At 35.4% G+C, this 15,122-nt stretch overlaps 1 protein-coding gene across 1 annotated transcript; it reads left to right on the forward strand.

Annotated features, from left to right (window-relative positions):
* The first annotated feature begins 7,930 nt into the window (after positions 1-7,930).
* Positions 7,931-8,754, forward strand: LOC109013427 (vacuolar iron transporter homolog 2-like). Its single transcript, XM_018995515.2, has one exon. It carries the CDS (start codon positions 8,033-8,035, stop codon positions 8,708-8,710), a length of 678 nt encoding a protein of 225 aa, XP_018851060.1. The 5' UTR covers positions 7,931-8,032; the 3' UTR covers positions 8,711-8,754.
* The last annotated feature ends 6,368 nt before the right edge of the window (positions 8,755-15,122 follow it).

A 15,122-nucleotide genomic window follows, 5' to 3' on the forward strand; every position in this document is an offset into this window, starting at 1 on the left:
GAATGGCAGCTTTGTTGTCACAATAAAGAGCAGCAGCTTTTGAGTGAGGAACTTGAAGATCTTGAAGCAAGGAAAATAACCACACGACTTCACAAACTGTGTTGGCCATGGCTCTATACTCAGATTCAGCTGAGGATCTTGAAACAACACTCTGCTTTTTGGATTTCCAGGAAATGATAGACTTGCCAAGGAAAATACAAAATCCTGTAACAGATTTTCGAGTATCTTGACAGCCAGCCCAATCTGAGTCAGCAAATGCTGTCAAATGAAGAGGAGATTGTGCAGAAAAGAATAATCCTTGGCCAGGAGAATTCTTGAGGTATTGCAAAATTCTTTGAGCAGCATGAAGATGAGGCAGTCGAGGAGAATCCATGTATTGACTCAAAGTATGAACTGCAAATGTTATATCTGGCCGTGTGATTGTAAGATAGAGCAATCTGCCCACTAGTCTTCTATATGAAGTTGGATCTTCTACAAGAGAACCATCATCCCGAGAAAGCTTGAGGCTTTGTTCCATTGGTGTTTTGACAGGTTTAGAACCAAGAAAGCCAGTGTCTGACAAGATTTCTAAAGTGTATTTCCTTTGAGAAATAGAGATTCCAGAAGTATTTCTTGCAACTTCTAAACCCAAAAAATATTTCAAAGACCCAAGGTCCTTAAGTTTGAATTGTTTATTGAGAAATGTTTGGAGAGTAGTGACAGCAGCCATGTCATTGCTAGCAATGAGGATGTCATCCACATAAACTAACAAAGCAATAAAAGTGGTTCCTTGAAGTTGTGTAAACAGAGAATAATCTGCCTTTGATTGTTTAAAACCAAGATCAAGAATGGTAGATGAAAACTTAGCAAACTATTGCCTTGAAGCTTGTTTTAAACCATACAAGGATTTGTTTAATCTACAAACCCGTGCATCATTTTTATTTCCAAAACCAGGAGGCAAGGACATATACACTTCTTCCATTAAATCTCCATGAAGAAAAGCATTGTTGACATCTAATTGAATTAGATGCCAACCTTTAACAGCTGCTACAGCAAGAAGGCATTTAACAGTAACCATTTTGGCAACTGGACAAAAAGTGTCAAAGTAGTCCACCCCTTCTTGTTGTGTATATCCTTTGGCAACCAACCGTGCCTTATATCTCTCAAGTGTCCCATCTGATTTGAGTTTAACTTTATAAACCCATTTGCATCCAATTGAACTCTTTCCAGGAGGAAGAGTAGTTAGTGTCCATGTATTGTTTGTTTCTAAGGCTTGAATTTCTTGAGCCATAACAACTCTCCAATGGGGAATTTTCACAGCTTGATGATAAAATTGAGGTTCAAAAATTGTGGAAAGAGCTAAGGTAAAAGCTTTGTGTTTGGAAGACAAATGAGAATAATCAAGTGAATGAGATAAAGGATGCTGTTTACCTGAGAGAGGACCAGAAATCCCATTTGAAGTAGATGGAGAAGAGCAAACCTGTGAGGATGCCAAATGGCAATGGAAATTCTGCAAGTAACCAGGTGGTTTATGCACTCGAGAAGATCTTCTAAGAATAGAAGGATCTGGTATGGAGGGTAATTCAATATGGACAAGAGAGTTAGAATCTGGATGAGGAGTGACAGATTCTGTGTGAGGTGGTGTAGGTTTTGTATGAATAGACTCTGTAGGAGGAACAGATTCTGTATGAGGAACAGATTCTGTATGAGGGACAGGTTCTATATGAGGGACAGGTTCTGTATGAAGGACAGATTCAGTAGGCAGAATAGGAAATGAATCAGTTTGGTCATAAATGGGAGTAGGAAAAATATGAGAATAAGAATGAGATGGTGAAACAGAAAGAGATGTGTTGAGAGATTGAAATGGAAAAATGTGTTCATGAAAAACAACATCCCGAGAGACAAAAGTATTATGATTATCAAGATCATAAAGTTTGTAGCCTTTAATGGCAAGAGGATAACCAATGAAGATGCATCTTTTAGCTCGAGGAGCAAATTTGGATCGATTATGAGCTAATGTTGATGCATAACAAAGGGATCCAAACACTTTAAGATGAGAGTAAGAAGGTGGTTTGTGAAAAAGTAACTCATATGGTGTTTTATTTTCCAACAAAGGTGAAGGGATTCTGTTTATTAGATAGACTGCTGTAACAATACAGTCAGACCAGAAAGTTAAAGGAACACTAGATTGAAAGAAAAGGGCACGAGCAACATTGAGAATGTGTTGGTGCTTTCTTTCAACAACTGAGTTTTGTTGGGGAGTAGCTACACAAGAAAGCTGATGAATGATGCCTTTTGAAGAGAAGAATTGAGGCATAGAAAACTCAATACCATTATCTGTTCTGATGGTCTTAATGGAAGAATTAAACTGAGTAGTGACCATTTGAATGAAATGTTGCAATAACACTCGAGTTTCAGATTTAGATTTCATCATATACACCCAAGTGCTACGGGAGAAGTCATCTACAATGGTTAAAAAATATTTAAAACCATCTAATGACTGATGTTGGAAGGGACCCCATATATCACAATGTATAAGTTGAAAAGGAAAAGAAGAATGGTGTTCACTGTGAGATGGGAATGGTAGTCTTTTGTGCTTGGCAAGAGGACATATTGAACATATATTGTCACTTTTATTGATGGAATCAATAGGTACAACAGATGACAACAATTTAATTCGAGAAAAGGAGGGATGGCCCAACCTTTTATGCCAAACATCAAATGCAGAATTATTGGAATGAGAAACAAAAGCAGAATTTAAAGATGGAGTACAAGGAAGAGTGACACTAGCATCTGGTTTATGCAGTATGTATAATCCTCCTGTGGCTCTACCCTTCCCAATCGTTTTCCAATGGGTGAGGTCCTGTACATAGCAAACAGTACCAGAAAAAATGATACAACAAGAAGTAGATCGAGTTAATTGGCTGACAGAAAGAAGATTATAGTGAAAAGAAGGAACACAAAGTACATTATGCAAGACAAGATGTGAAGATAAATGAATGGAACCAATATGTGTTACTGGTGCAGAAATGCCATTGGGCATTTTAACAACTTTATTTTGAACAGAATGAAAGGAAGTGAAAAAAGAGGTGGAATGGACCATATGATCCGTGGCACCAGTATCTATAATCCAATCATCAAGAGTGATATTCAATGGAAGAACAGTATTTAAAGAAAAAACAGAAGATATACCCGAAAGTTGGTCAATAGGAGAAATCACATTTGCTGTTTGAGGAACATGTGAATCAGAATTGAGAAGTGCCAAAAGCTGTTGATATTGTTGTGGTGTGAGTGGAAATTGAGATGAGGAATCAGCAACAACTTGATGAGCTGAAGATGATGGAGTAGAAAATTTCCCTTTGGATCGATATCCAGGAGGATATTCATGTAATTTGAAACACTTTTCAATTGTATGTCCTGGAACAGAGCAATGGGAACAAATAGGCCTATCTTTGCGAGTAGAGGGTTTAGTTTGATGAACAGACTTTGTTGCAGAAGAAAGTGCAGCAGATGGAATGTGAGGAACCAAAATGGATCCAATATCTCTTTGGCGCTCTTCTTGAAGAACAAAGGAAAAGACCTTGTTGATGGGAGGAAGAGGATCAATGAGAAGTATCTGTCCACGGATTTGTGAAAAAGAATCATTAAGTCCCATCAAGAAACGCATAACATAGTCTTGTTGATGCAGGTCCATCAATGTACGTAAACCTCCACATGAACAGACAGGTAAGGGCCTATAGTTCATCAATTCATCCCATAAACCCTTCATTTGAGTGAAATAGGCACTGACAGACAAATCATTTTGCATGAGAGAAGCAATTGACTTCTGCAATTGATAGATCCGAGGACCATTACTTTGAGAAAACCTTTCTTGAAGATCAGACCACATATCATTGGCAGAATCAACATATATTACACTGGCAGCAATCTCTTTAGAAAGAGAATTAAGAATCCAAGAGAGGATCATATTATTGCATCGGGTCCAGATAGGAAAAAGAGGAGAAGTATCAGATGGTTTAACAATGGAACCATTGACAAAACCTACTTTGTTTTTGGCGGTAAGAGCCATGATCATAGACCTACGCCAAGTATTATAGTTGTCACCAACAAGAACTTGAGTAACAAGAATGGATCCAGGACTATCTCCATTATGAAGATAGTAAGGACTGGATGAATCTGATGAATTGTGAGTAGGAGGCGAGATAGATGAATTGGATTCTGTAGTCATGATGATTTGCGCGGGAAGATATTTTCAAACTGATACCATGTAAAGAATGAGAAATTGAAAACAAGAAATATGCAGAGCATCCAATTGTATTTCTTGTATCTTGTTCTTACTACATCAAAATGATAGTATATCTTTATATACTATTTACAGCACATGAATAATGGGCGGGAAAATTAATATTTGAAATAATCTAAACAAACTAACATAAAGTCCTATAACAGAATAACAGAAAAAATAGAATATTATCTATACTATCTATCTCTAATAGACACCTTCACGTACGACAATGGTGGGTACTTGAAGGGAGAACTTGCATATACTCACCTGGACCTATAGCCATGGGCCTTAAATAAAACAATTGGAGGGAGGGAGGAAGTGGGGGAGTCTTAATCCACCAAAACGCATGGAATTAATCTTTCATTCATTCATTTTGAACCATAACCAAAACTGTACGAAATCGCTTCCCATGTTTGAAAGTTAATTTTCTGGGGTATTAATTATGGGAAGCGCTATATTCAGTCTATTTCCACCGCCCAATTGAACCAATTTTCGCTTTGCTCTCTCGTCTCCGCCACTGGCACGTCTCCACACGTCTATCTCGCCACTGGCACTCACGTCAGATCTGGGTTTGGTTCGAGCTTTGGTTGTTTGATTTTCACGTCTCGTTGAAGCTGTAAGTAAATATGAGCGACGACTGGCTTTTTAGAGACCGCTACACAACACTTCTCCACCCACCTACAGAACACTGAATTTGGTCAATAAGAAATCAGACAAACGGTACAAGACAACGGTAATAGATTGGTCAACCGAAGAAGACTAGATCGGTAGCTTTACATTATTTAGTAGAATTTCAAACCACGTACAAAGCACAACTAATAAAAATTTGCAGGCACAACATACCTTTTCCTTTGGTAATTTGACAAACTAATCCATTAAAGTTGGTACCACAGTAGTTTCTAATAATTGGACAAGATTCTAAAATTTTTTATCTTGATTTAGATTAATTATACTGAATCCTAATGAAATTCTCAAATTAATCCAATAGTTAGAGAAAGAAGTCAGAACAAAAAAGATAAACGACGTAAGTGTTCAACTGCCGGATGAAGCTGGCCAAGTTCTTGTGCTTGAAGTGCTTGGGCAGAAGCTTGGCGGCGAACTCGTGCGGATTCCAGACCACAAAGCTGTTGTTGCAATCGCTCCAAGAAACCACCGAGTCGGTCTCCGGGTCTTCCACCATGGCGTAAAGCTTCCTCAGAAACGGCGGCAATGTATCCGTCGTCGAAGACCCGGCATCATTAACATCTGCCATTCTTCTTCTTCTTTCATGAGAGAGAGAGAGAGAGAGAGAGAGGAGGGTTGGGGTCGAAATTGGAAGCAAGAGGGTTTTGGCCCTTTGGGGGTTTTGGGGAAAAGACAGCCATGGCAGTGTCTACAAAGCCGTTCTCGACGATGGAAAGCTCTCGCCACCGTTAAGAAGACAAAGCTTTTTAGCCCATCAACAGCAAGCTTCCGACGCCATCAGTACCATAACAATAACTGCACCAACTTTAGCACCTATACCAGCCCCGTCGAGAATGAGATTGAGATACTCTCCAGGGTACAACACCCTCGGCTCGTCAACCTCTTGCGATTCCGTGTGGACTCCGAGAACGATAAACTATACTGCTCGTCATCGAGTACATGCCCAACGGCTCCCTCTACGATCTCTTGCACTCCGGTTCGCCGTCCAAATAGGGAAAGCGGTCCAAGAACTTCACTCGTCGAACCTGCCGGTGATTCACCGGGACATAAAGTCCTCCGTCTTAATCGACGCGAATTGGAACGCCAGGCTGGGAGATTTCGGATTGGCAGTGGACATGTGGAAGCCGTACGAATATCGTGCGCAAAGGGTGCACGAAATTGCCTGAATTTAGCTTTTTCGATTAATTATTGTCTTAGAAATGTAGCAGCTCTACCGGTATGACCTCCCAAAGCACTCCCATCGTTAAACTTTAAGCTAATCCTTATCAACAGCTCAGCCTAAAACAGTAAATTCAAGTGAAATGAATATACAAATTCAATAATTCTTCAATCCTCAAAGGAAAAAGCCCTGCCACCACAGATCATGTGGGCGTGGACGCTCCGGCTGCCTGTGTTTGGCGTTGCAACCTCTGGCTAGCTCTTCGGCTCCCACGTTGCAAGTCTCATGACCCTCTCTTCATTTGAACCATACTACGTACGTACATCCTCCCCATTACTTGTCCATGCAAGCAGTTTGTCCGGGACCCCAACATCGATCGAAATATTAATTAATTTGGCTTCGTTGAATGACTATTGCCTCTATCTAGGAGTGTGGCATGGAGATCAGCTTGACCGGTGGAAAATGAAATCGACGTTAATGTTGTCAGCTTCAAAGAATCTCAATGTGTTCACACTCGAGGCTATAATATAATATATATTTTAAAAGCATGAGCTCCACGTACGTAGTACTGTATATTATATTATATATTATATATATATATATAACGTAATATTCTTTCAACGTGATAAGATCAAATTAACTCATGAGACGATCGATTGACGAACTTGAGAGAGGTAAAAATACACATAATTTACAAGAAAAGAAAAGATCATCATGTACGTACATACTCGTATTAGGTGAATGAGATTTTTTAATGCAATATACTCATGTATTGACGTGTACACGTTCTAATTTAAAGTGAATGAGGATCATGAATTAAATTAGTGATAATCTATTATAATCAAATATTAATGTTAGATATAGTTTTAGAGTATATAAATTCTACACACTCATAAAAATTCGCGATACTTGCATATTGCAGGATTGAACAAATTATTTGTCTGTACTATATATCATGATATATATAATCTCCATACTATTATTAATGTTAAGTTCTTCCATTAATTTTTTTTCATATTAATTAATTACTCTAATATCAAAACATGTTTAGTACTTACATAAAATAAAAACTTATAAACAACTAATCACGTGCATGATACATATATACGTCTACGCGTATTGTAATAATGATACAAATACATGAATATATCACAATTATTCACAAGTCAAGTACTATAACATGAACGATAGAAATAATTAAAACCTTGCAACTGTTTCAGATAATATATATATATAGCTAATTAATTAATGGAATTTCTTATAATTTGATCATTGAAATTTTCTATTTTCTGGTGGACATGCAGGTTATTCATGGTTACTCGATCGTTGCGTCTGTGTGTGCATTTTTATATAATATTTAACGTTGGAATCAATCTCTCTGCATGAGGGTGAATTACGTAAGTAGCCTTACAGATCAGAAAGTACTGATCAATATCTATTAATTAAAATAACAAATACAAAATCAACTACGCAATTAATTCCTCCCGCCCCCACCTAATTCATTCCTCCCTAGCTCTCAGATAGAGAAAAGAGATCATCAGGAAAGGAAAGGAAAGGAACACATGACTTATGATTAATTTCTATCCCACCTTTGTATATATACGTGGGAGTGGAGCTCATGCAGCCAGCTATAGCCAACGTAGCTTTTCGGGTGTGAACGCATTAATTAGATTCCAAGAACTCGACACCACTTTCATGTCAGCTAGCATATGCATCCACCACCACATGATCCACTTCCCTACGATTCCTTTTTATGTTGTTTTCCTTCTCCTTTTCAGAGCCCATGACCTCTAGCTAGCTATCATTTCTTCATCTATAAATAGCAAGCCCTGGGGGCGTGTGCCCTCCACACTCTTCATATCTATCTCGATCCCTTTTTCTGAATCCAGCGCTACTTACTAGCTTTCTTTCCTTTCATTTCTTCCATGGCGGTCAATCAAGTTCCCGACCTAGCTTCCGTTAAGAAAGCCAATAATGTTCCTTTCGACGTCGAGGCCGTACATATTCAGGAACCAGAAGAAGAACAGGAAATCATGGTATTTGATTATGCGAAAAGATCACAGTGGCTAAGAGCTGCCGTCTTGGGCGCCAATGATGGGTTACTCTCCACGGCATCCCTAATGATGGGAGTTGGAGCCGTCAAGAAGGATGTCAAGACTATGATCCTCACAGGTATTGCCGGCTTGGTTGCTGGAGCTTGTAGCATGGCCATCGGAGAGCTCGTTTCCGTCTACTCACAATACGACATCGAAATGGCTCAAATGAAGAGAGAGGGTCGGACTCGAAACATGGGAGCCGCGGAGCTAGACGCCGAGAAGGGGAAATTGCCAAACCCGTGGCAGGCAGCTGGGGCGTCTGCAGTTTCTTTTGCAGTGGGGGCGTTGGTGCCACTACTGGGGGCGGCCTTTGTGAAGGATTATGCGTTGAGGGTTGGGGTGGTAGTAGTGGTCGTGAGCTTTGCCCTGCTAGGGTTTGGAGGGTTGAGTGCACTGCTAGGGAAGGCTCCTGTGGTGAAGTCGTCTTTGAGGGTTTTGATTGGGGGATGGATGGCCATGGGAGTTACTTTTGGCTTAACCAAGCTTGTTGGATCTGCTGGACTGTAGTAATCAATCATATAACTAGCCAGGAGCGCGCATTTTGCTGTGTTTTTATTTTTTCTTTGTGGGTTTCTTCATCTCTGTCCTAGCTAGCTTCTAGGTCTTAATTCAGGTTATGTACGGCCTGCTATTTTTGATGGTAGAAACTAGAAAGAGATAAACGAACAGATAAATCTTTTAAGAGAATTGATAATTTGATATACTTCCGGTCGTGGGAGTAGTGTTGTTTAATTATTTAAAAAATAAATAATAAATATGAGATTTACATTAAAAAAAATAATTTTTTAATAATAATTTTTTTTTTTAAAATAACTACACGATATTTACACATTTTATAATTATATAAAGCATTACTCATCTTTAATTTGCAAATCGCGCTGATCTCCTTTTCTTGATCATTTTTATTGTTTGAGCTTCGAATATGAATTATTGATCTAGGAATTTAGTACCTTAATTACTGCTAGTTTGATATATCTGATCTCTAGCTAACATGAGATATTGTTGATATATCGATGATACGATAATAATATATATGAATATGCCTTTTATTTTTTATTGCCTCATTGGATTTATACCATATATATAGTGGGCCAGATTAATATATAAAGTCAGACAGACGTTGTCTTCTCATGCAAAGAATCCCATGCCAGTACGTAGTGGCTGAAAAACAAGGCTAGGGTGATCTCCAAATTAATGAAGATATATAGTTTTGTAAAAGAATCAATGGACAAACAACATGAATGACACATACATGTATGGAATTACTTAATTGTTTGAAGTAACGATTCCTTCCACTTAATTAATTAATTGATTTATGAAGTATTAATTCTTTACCCAATGTTATGTATATATAATAGCAGAAAATGATGTAATTAAATTGAATTCCATATATATGCATGTCATGACCATATGATAGCTCATGTACATGATGCGCACACACATGATCATACGTACGCGGTGTGTATATATATATAGTACGAGATACTGCATTCATGTATACGTACGTACGTAGTTCCAAACCTAAGATCTAGACGTTGTAGATTTAATCGAATCTGTTCGGGCCGAACAATTAAAGCTGTTTTAATTAGACTCATTCCGAGAAGATTCTTAATTCCCCGGCCCTGAATATTATATCTTTAACAAATTTTCAGTATATATATATATATGGAAAAATATTTGCATCAGCCCCACACCAGCACACACTCAACCTATTGAGTATAAAAAAAAAAAAAATGATGTGAAGTGTGTGCTGGTGTGGGGCTGATGCATAGCATTTCCCTATATATATATATATATATATAAGAACAATCTAGCCAGGAGCTTATTGATCACCATGTCAACTTGGAGTGCCAGAGAGAGAGAGAGAGAGAGAGAGATCAGAGAATTGGATGGATCCGCCTTCAAAAACCAAGAATTTTTCGTAGTTCGGAGTTCCAATGTTTGAGATCAGATCCGTAGGCTTCATTTTCCTATATATAAGGTGGTTTCCCATGCATATTCTCGACCGTTCGTACGTGTAGCTAGCGAACATTAATTTGTTCGGTATATATAATTGGGCTCTTCAAAAACTAAAAGATACGACGCATGCACGTACGTACGTCTCTCTAGATTGGGACTTTTGATCAATTAATGGTCGCATGAATATATTTCTTTCACATTATATTATAACAAGTCTTATATATATATATATATATATAAATTCTATTCTTCATCGATGATATCTCTACATATCACATATTATACTTTTTTCTTTAATTTTTTTTATTAAATGTGTGGTATATGAATGATGATCATCAATAGAAAAATTAAATTCATTTAAGAAAAATAAAACAAAACTCATATATATAGTGTGTGGGCCTGTTGGATAAAAAGTTCATGTATATATATATATATATATATATATATATCACTTGTTTAGAAAAAAAAGTTGCCCAAAATTAAGAGAACCTAAAAAGGGAATATAGAAAAGAAAAATGAGTGGGAGTTGCATATATGTTTCTTTAACGTCTACTTTTCGTTAAGGGTGTTATCGGAAGCAAGGATCTGTCGGACCCACGTGATGATGGAAACATAGCAACTTCTTGTTCAAGGCAAAATCCCAATGTGGGTATTAATTCTTACGAGATAATATTAGTGCTGAAAGATCTTAGATTGACGTGGCTAAATATAATATTTAAGATCTAGTCATTATAATAGAAGTGTTCTTTTGAGATGAAAATTAAACTGTAATTTCATCTCAAAATATTATTTGGGAAGGATAAAATTGTCTCAAGGTCGTTCTAATAATAGTGTCTCGAAAGTTATTTTAAGACGAAAATATCAATTTCTTCCAAAAAATATCTTTTGAAATGAACTTTAGCATGACAACTATTCGATCGCATTTGAACGAAATATTTTTTTTTAGACGGTTGAATTTCATCCCAGAATCACGTTCAAATGGTACAAATGTGACGTTCAAAACGTCAATTATATTCAAACGTGTCCTTTGTGAGTGGTTGATTGATACCAGTTTGTTTGACCAAATAGGCATGTGAAAACATTCAAACAAATAATTTAATAGTCGAATAGTAAAACATGTTTGAACTTATTGAGTAAAACGTTCAATTGGACCATGAAACGATTGAACGATTTGTTATGAGATGGCGTTCGAACGTTTATTTCATGTTCGATGTTATCATTCGAACGATTTCAAAAGTTGTTCGAATGTTTAATAACGATTACATTCAAATGCTCTGTATTAATATTTGAATAATTTTACTTATTTTGTTAGAACGGTTTTAGGTCGTTCGAACGGTGACTATTTTATTTTACTCAATAATGAAAAACCAAATAGACATACATAATATTTTAAAAAATACATTACAATTTGTTTAGTACCTATAAAAGTAATCTCATAAGTGCGAACTAAATAAATAAAACATTAGTACTAACGTTCTTCGTACATAAATAGATCTTAAAATCTGTATGTATAATGTAAATCAGTTGCTTGGAGGCCTGAGCTGTTGCATAAGCAGCTGCATTTGGAGTTGCATCTCTCTCCTGAACTCTTCTTGTTGTTATTTCATGCATATCTCTATGTTTGTTTGTTTTGCCAATTGAACATATAACTCATGCTACCTTGTACTCAATTTTTCAATCTTGGAATTCGTTTTTTCTAATGTTATAGATGTGGTAGAGGCATACCCGAACGATGATGAAGAACTAAAAGGTTTTATAGAGCGACCCAAACCCCTGAACGTTGACCCAGAATTTGTGTACAAAATTCAACATCACTTGTTGAGAAATTTTTATCTGATGCAGATTCAGCACATAGGGCAACAATTTTTTTCTACACATAAGAGAAATAATTAATATTGCCACAAATATTCAAATATGTTTAATCAAAATAGATAATAATACTTATATAATTTTCACGGGCATGAGATGAGTGCACTCCCCATCACGATTAATATGTGATGCATCATATAATTTTGTTAGATCATAATTGATATTTGACTCTTGCTACAAGAGATATTTGTTGAGATATAAATTTATTAGAATACCTCCAAATAACAAACTATATAAAAAAAAATAGCATTACCAATTTCTTAGAGAGACGATGGAAAGATCTTGAGCCTGTATAATGATGAATCTTCAATTTCAAAATATTTGTTTAATTTATAAAACTTCGCTCCTACATAGAAGTTGTAAATATTAGGAAGCAAAAATTATAAATATATGACACTCATTGTTAATATATGTTTATGCAATTGACCCTTTTGGACAGATTTTGTTACTCACTTTGCGTTTCAATTTCCCAATGAGTCGTTTAATGGGATATATCCATCTATACTAGACTGGTCTTATAAGTCGAGCCTCATATGACAAATGAAAGGTTAAGTGAACCATGACGTCAAAAAATTATGACGGATAAATACTCTATAGCTTGCACAATATTATAGCAATTTCTTGTTTCATACGATCCGAACCTTCTACATTCAATGTTCTAGCACATAAATCTTTAAAAAATGCACCCAAATCAGTCAAAACTACGCACACATCTCTCATCAAGTACACACGACTACAAACATGCAAGATACGTTGTAAAAATACATAACAATCATGACTTTTTAATCCAGTAATTTTCCATTCATTTGTTTGCACACACATTGTTAGATTCGAGGCATAACTGCTCGGTAATTTAATCTTGATTATCCACTCACAAAATGTAGCCATTTCATTCATTGACAATGTATACTGCCAAATCGGCATGTAGAAAGACAAATCACTTTGTTACAAGTGCATTTCCGATCTTATTCCCAACTGCTTCAGATCCTTCCGTGAGTTTAGTGTATCATTCGTTTTGCCTTCAATTGACATCAAAGTTCCTAGCACGAACTCGCATAAATTTTTCTCAATATGCATAATATCGAGGCTATGCCACAATTCTAACGTCGACCAGCACGGGAGTTCAAAAAATATACTTTTATTTGTCCAATTTAACTCATTCACATTTCATTTTCTCTTCCGTTGCTTTTTATCAAAGTCATTACAACTAACATCTACAAATTATACAAGTACATATTAGCCAGACAAATATGGTGGAGGGTACCCCTATTCAACAATACCATCAAACATTCTAGAATTTCCACGCCATCTGGTAACCAGCAAAAATCGACGATGACCAATGAAACATAATTTCCTCTCATACGTAAGTCATTTAGATTGTGTATGTTTGTTACAAGTCGAACGTGTCATTTTCCCCTCAGTACTCTAACCTGACAAATTTCCATAAGCAAGAAAATTATTTATTATCCATAACACGGCAACATGCATCTTAAACGACTTGTCTGCTGATAAATCAAATGTTAGGACACCATTCTCGCACAAATATTTCAATTCTAAATTTAGTGACTTAACCTACCATTTTTCCCATCGATCACATATAATATCTGTTTGAACATTGATCTTAACGTTCGAACGTTGTTATACGTTGTTTGAACGATAAGTCAATGTCCCGCTAAATTTTGCCACTTAATGCGCCAAATTCTCGTTCGACCATATATAATATTCATTTGAATATTTATTTTATTATATTCGAACGTGTTTGTAAATATTCGAACGATGATTTTATTAGGGACAATTTCTCGTCCCTACATATATCATTCAAACAAAAAATTGACTATTCGAACAGTTAACGCCTTACAACTCATTTTTTGGGAAGATTTTCATTTTATCACAAAAAAAATCATCCCAAAATCTTATTTTTGTTGTAGGTTTATATTAAAAATAAAAAATTTTTACAATTTAATATATTATATTAAGTCATATCAATTTATGAATTTAGCTTTATGAGATTTCTTTGTGAACAAAAAACTTATCATCTTCAATACCTTAAATTAATCAAATGTGAAGGGCTACTTATCATTATTTTAACCATACAACAATATCATAAATGAGAAAAGATACTTACAAGCATTAATTGTACAATCGTCGTGTAATCATTTTAAAAAAAGTGAATAAAATATGAAATTTACATAAAAAAATTAATTGTTTAATAATAAACCCCACTTTTTTTCAAAACGATTACGTAACGTTCACGCACTTTATAATTATAAATAACATTTCTCATCATAAATATGCTAAGATGATAATAATAATAAAAATGATAAATAACTCTTTTTCTATTTAAATTGCTAGGAAAATCATTGGCAAAGACTTCGACAAGAGGCTAGTTAAGCCTCATTTCTTATAGGTTTGACAAGTGATATGAGATACAAAATTCTTATCTCATCTCATCTAATTATTATAATTTTTTAAAATTTCCATATAAAATATAATAAACAATTCAATCTTTTCAAATCCAAATTCAAAAATTTCAAATTTCAAATCTCAAAATAATAATAATATTAAAAAATAATATTTTAAACTTTCATCTTAAACAAAAAATTCTCATTTCACTATCCCAACCTATTTTGACTCACTCATACAATATTATAAGAAAATGCCAAATCTAATATAAAAATAAAATGCTTATTTCAATCCTATAAACCAAAATTACTATAAGATTCACAATCATCAATCTATCTATTGCATGGTATCCCGATTAAGAGCAATAATAGATATGCAACTATTTTTACAACCATATTTTAAAATAAAGATATTTTTGTAAAACGATATTACATTTATAAATTGTTTTACAAAAATGACATTCATTTAAAACAGAGCTGTATAAAAAATTGTAAAAAAAAGTTGTGCATCAGATTAAAACCTCACTCATAATGATCATCCAATTTACTTCCTTTTGAACACACATGATTGATAAGAACGACAGAGTCCGTATCTCAACAAGTTTAGTATAAAAGAATAAAATATGAGATAAACCTGCATACAGATTCACAGATCATCAATTACACATGCATGATTTGATAATAAGTTT

This window comes from Juglans regia, chromosome 16 (genome assembly GCF_001411555.2).
Source record: "Juglans regia cultivar Chandler chromosome 16, Walnut 2.0, whole genome shotgun sequence".
Classification (NCBI taxonomy): domain Eukaryota; kingdom Viridiplantae; phylum Streptophyta; class Magnoliopsida; order Fagales; family Juglandaceae; genus Juglans; species Juglans regia.

Excerpts from the sequence above, each read along its gene's own strand:
- LOC109013427 (XM_018995515.2), top strand. The coding sequence starts at position 8,033 with ATGGCGGTCAATCAAGTTCCCGACCTAGCTTCCGTTAAGAAAGCCAAT.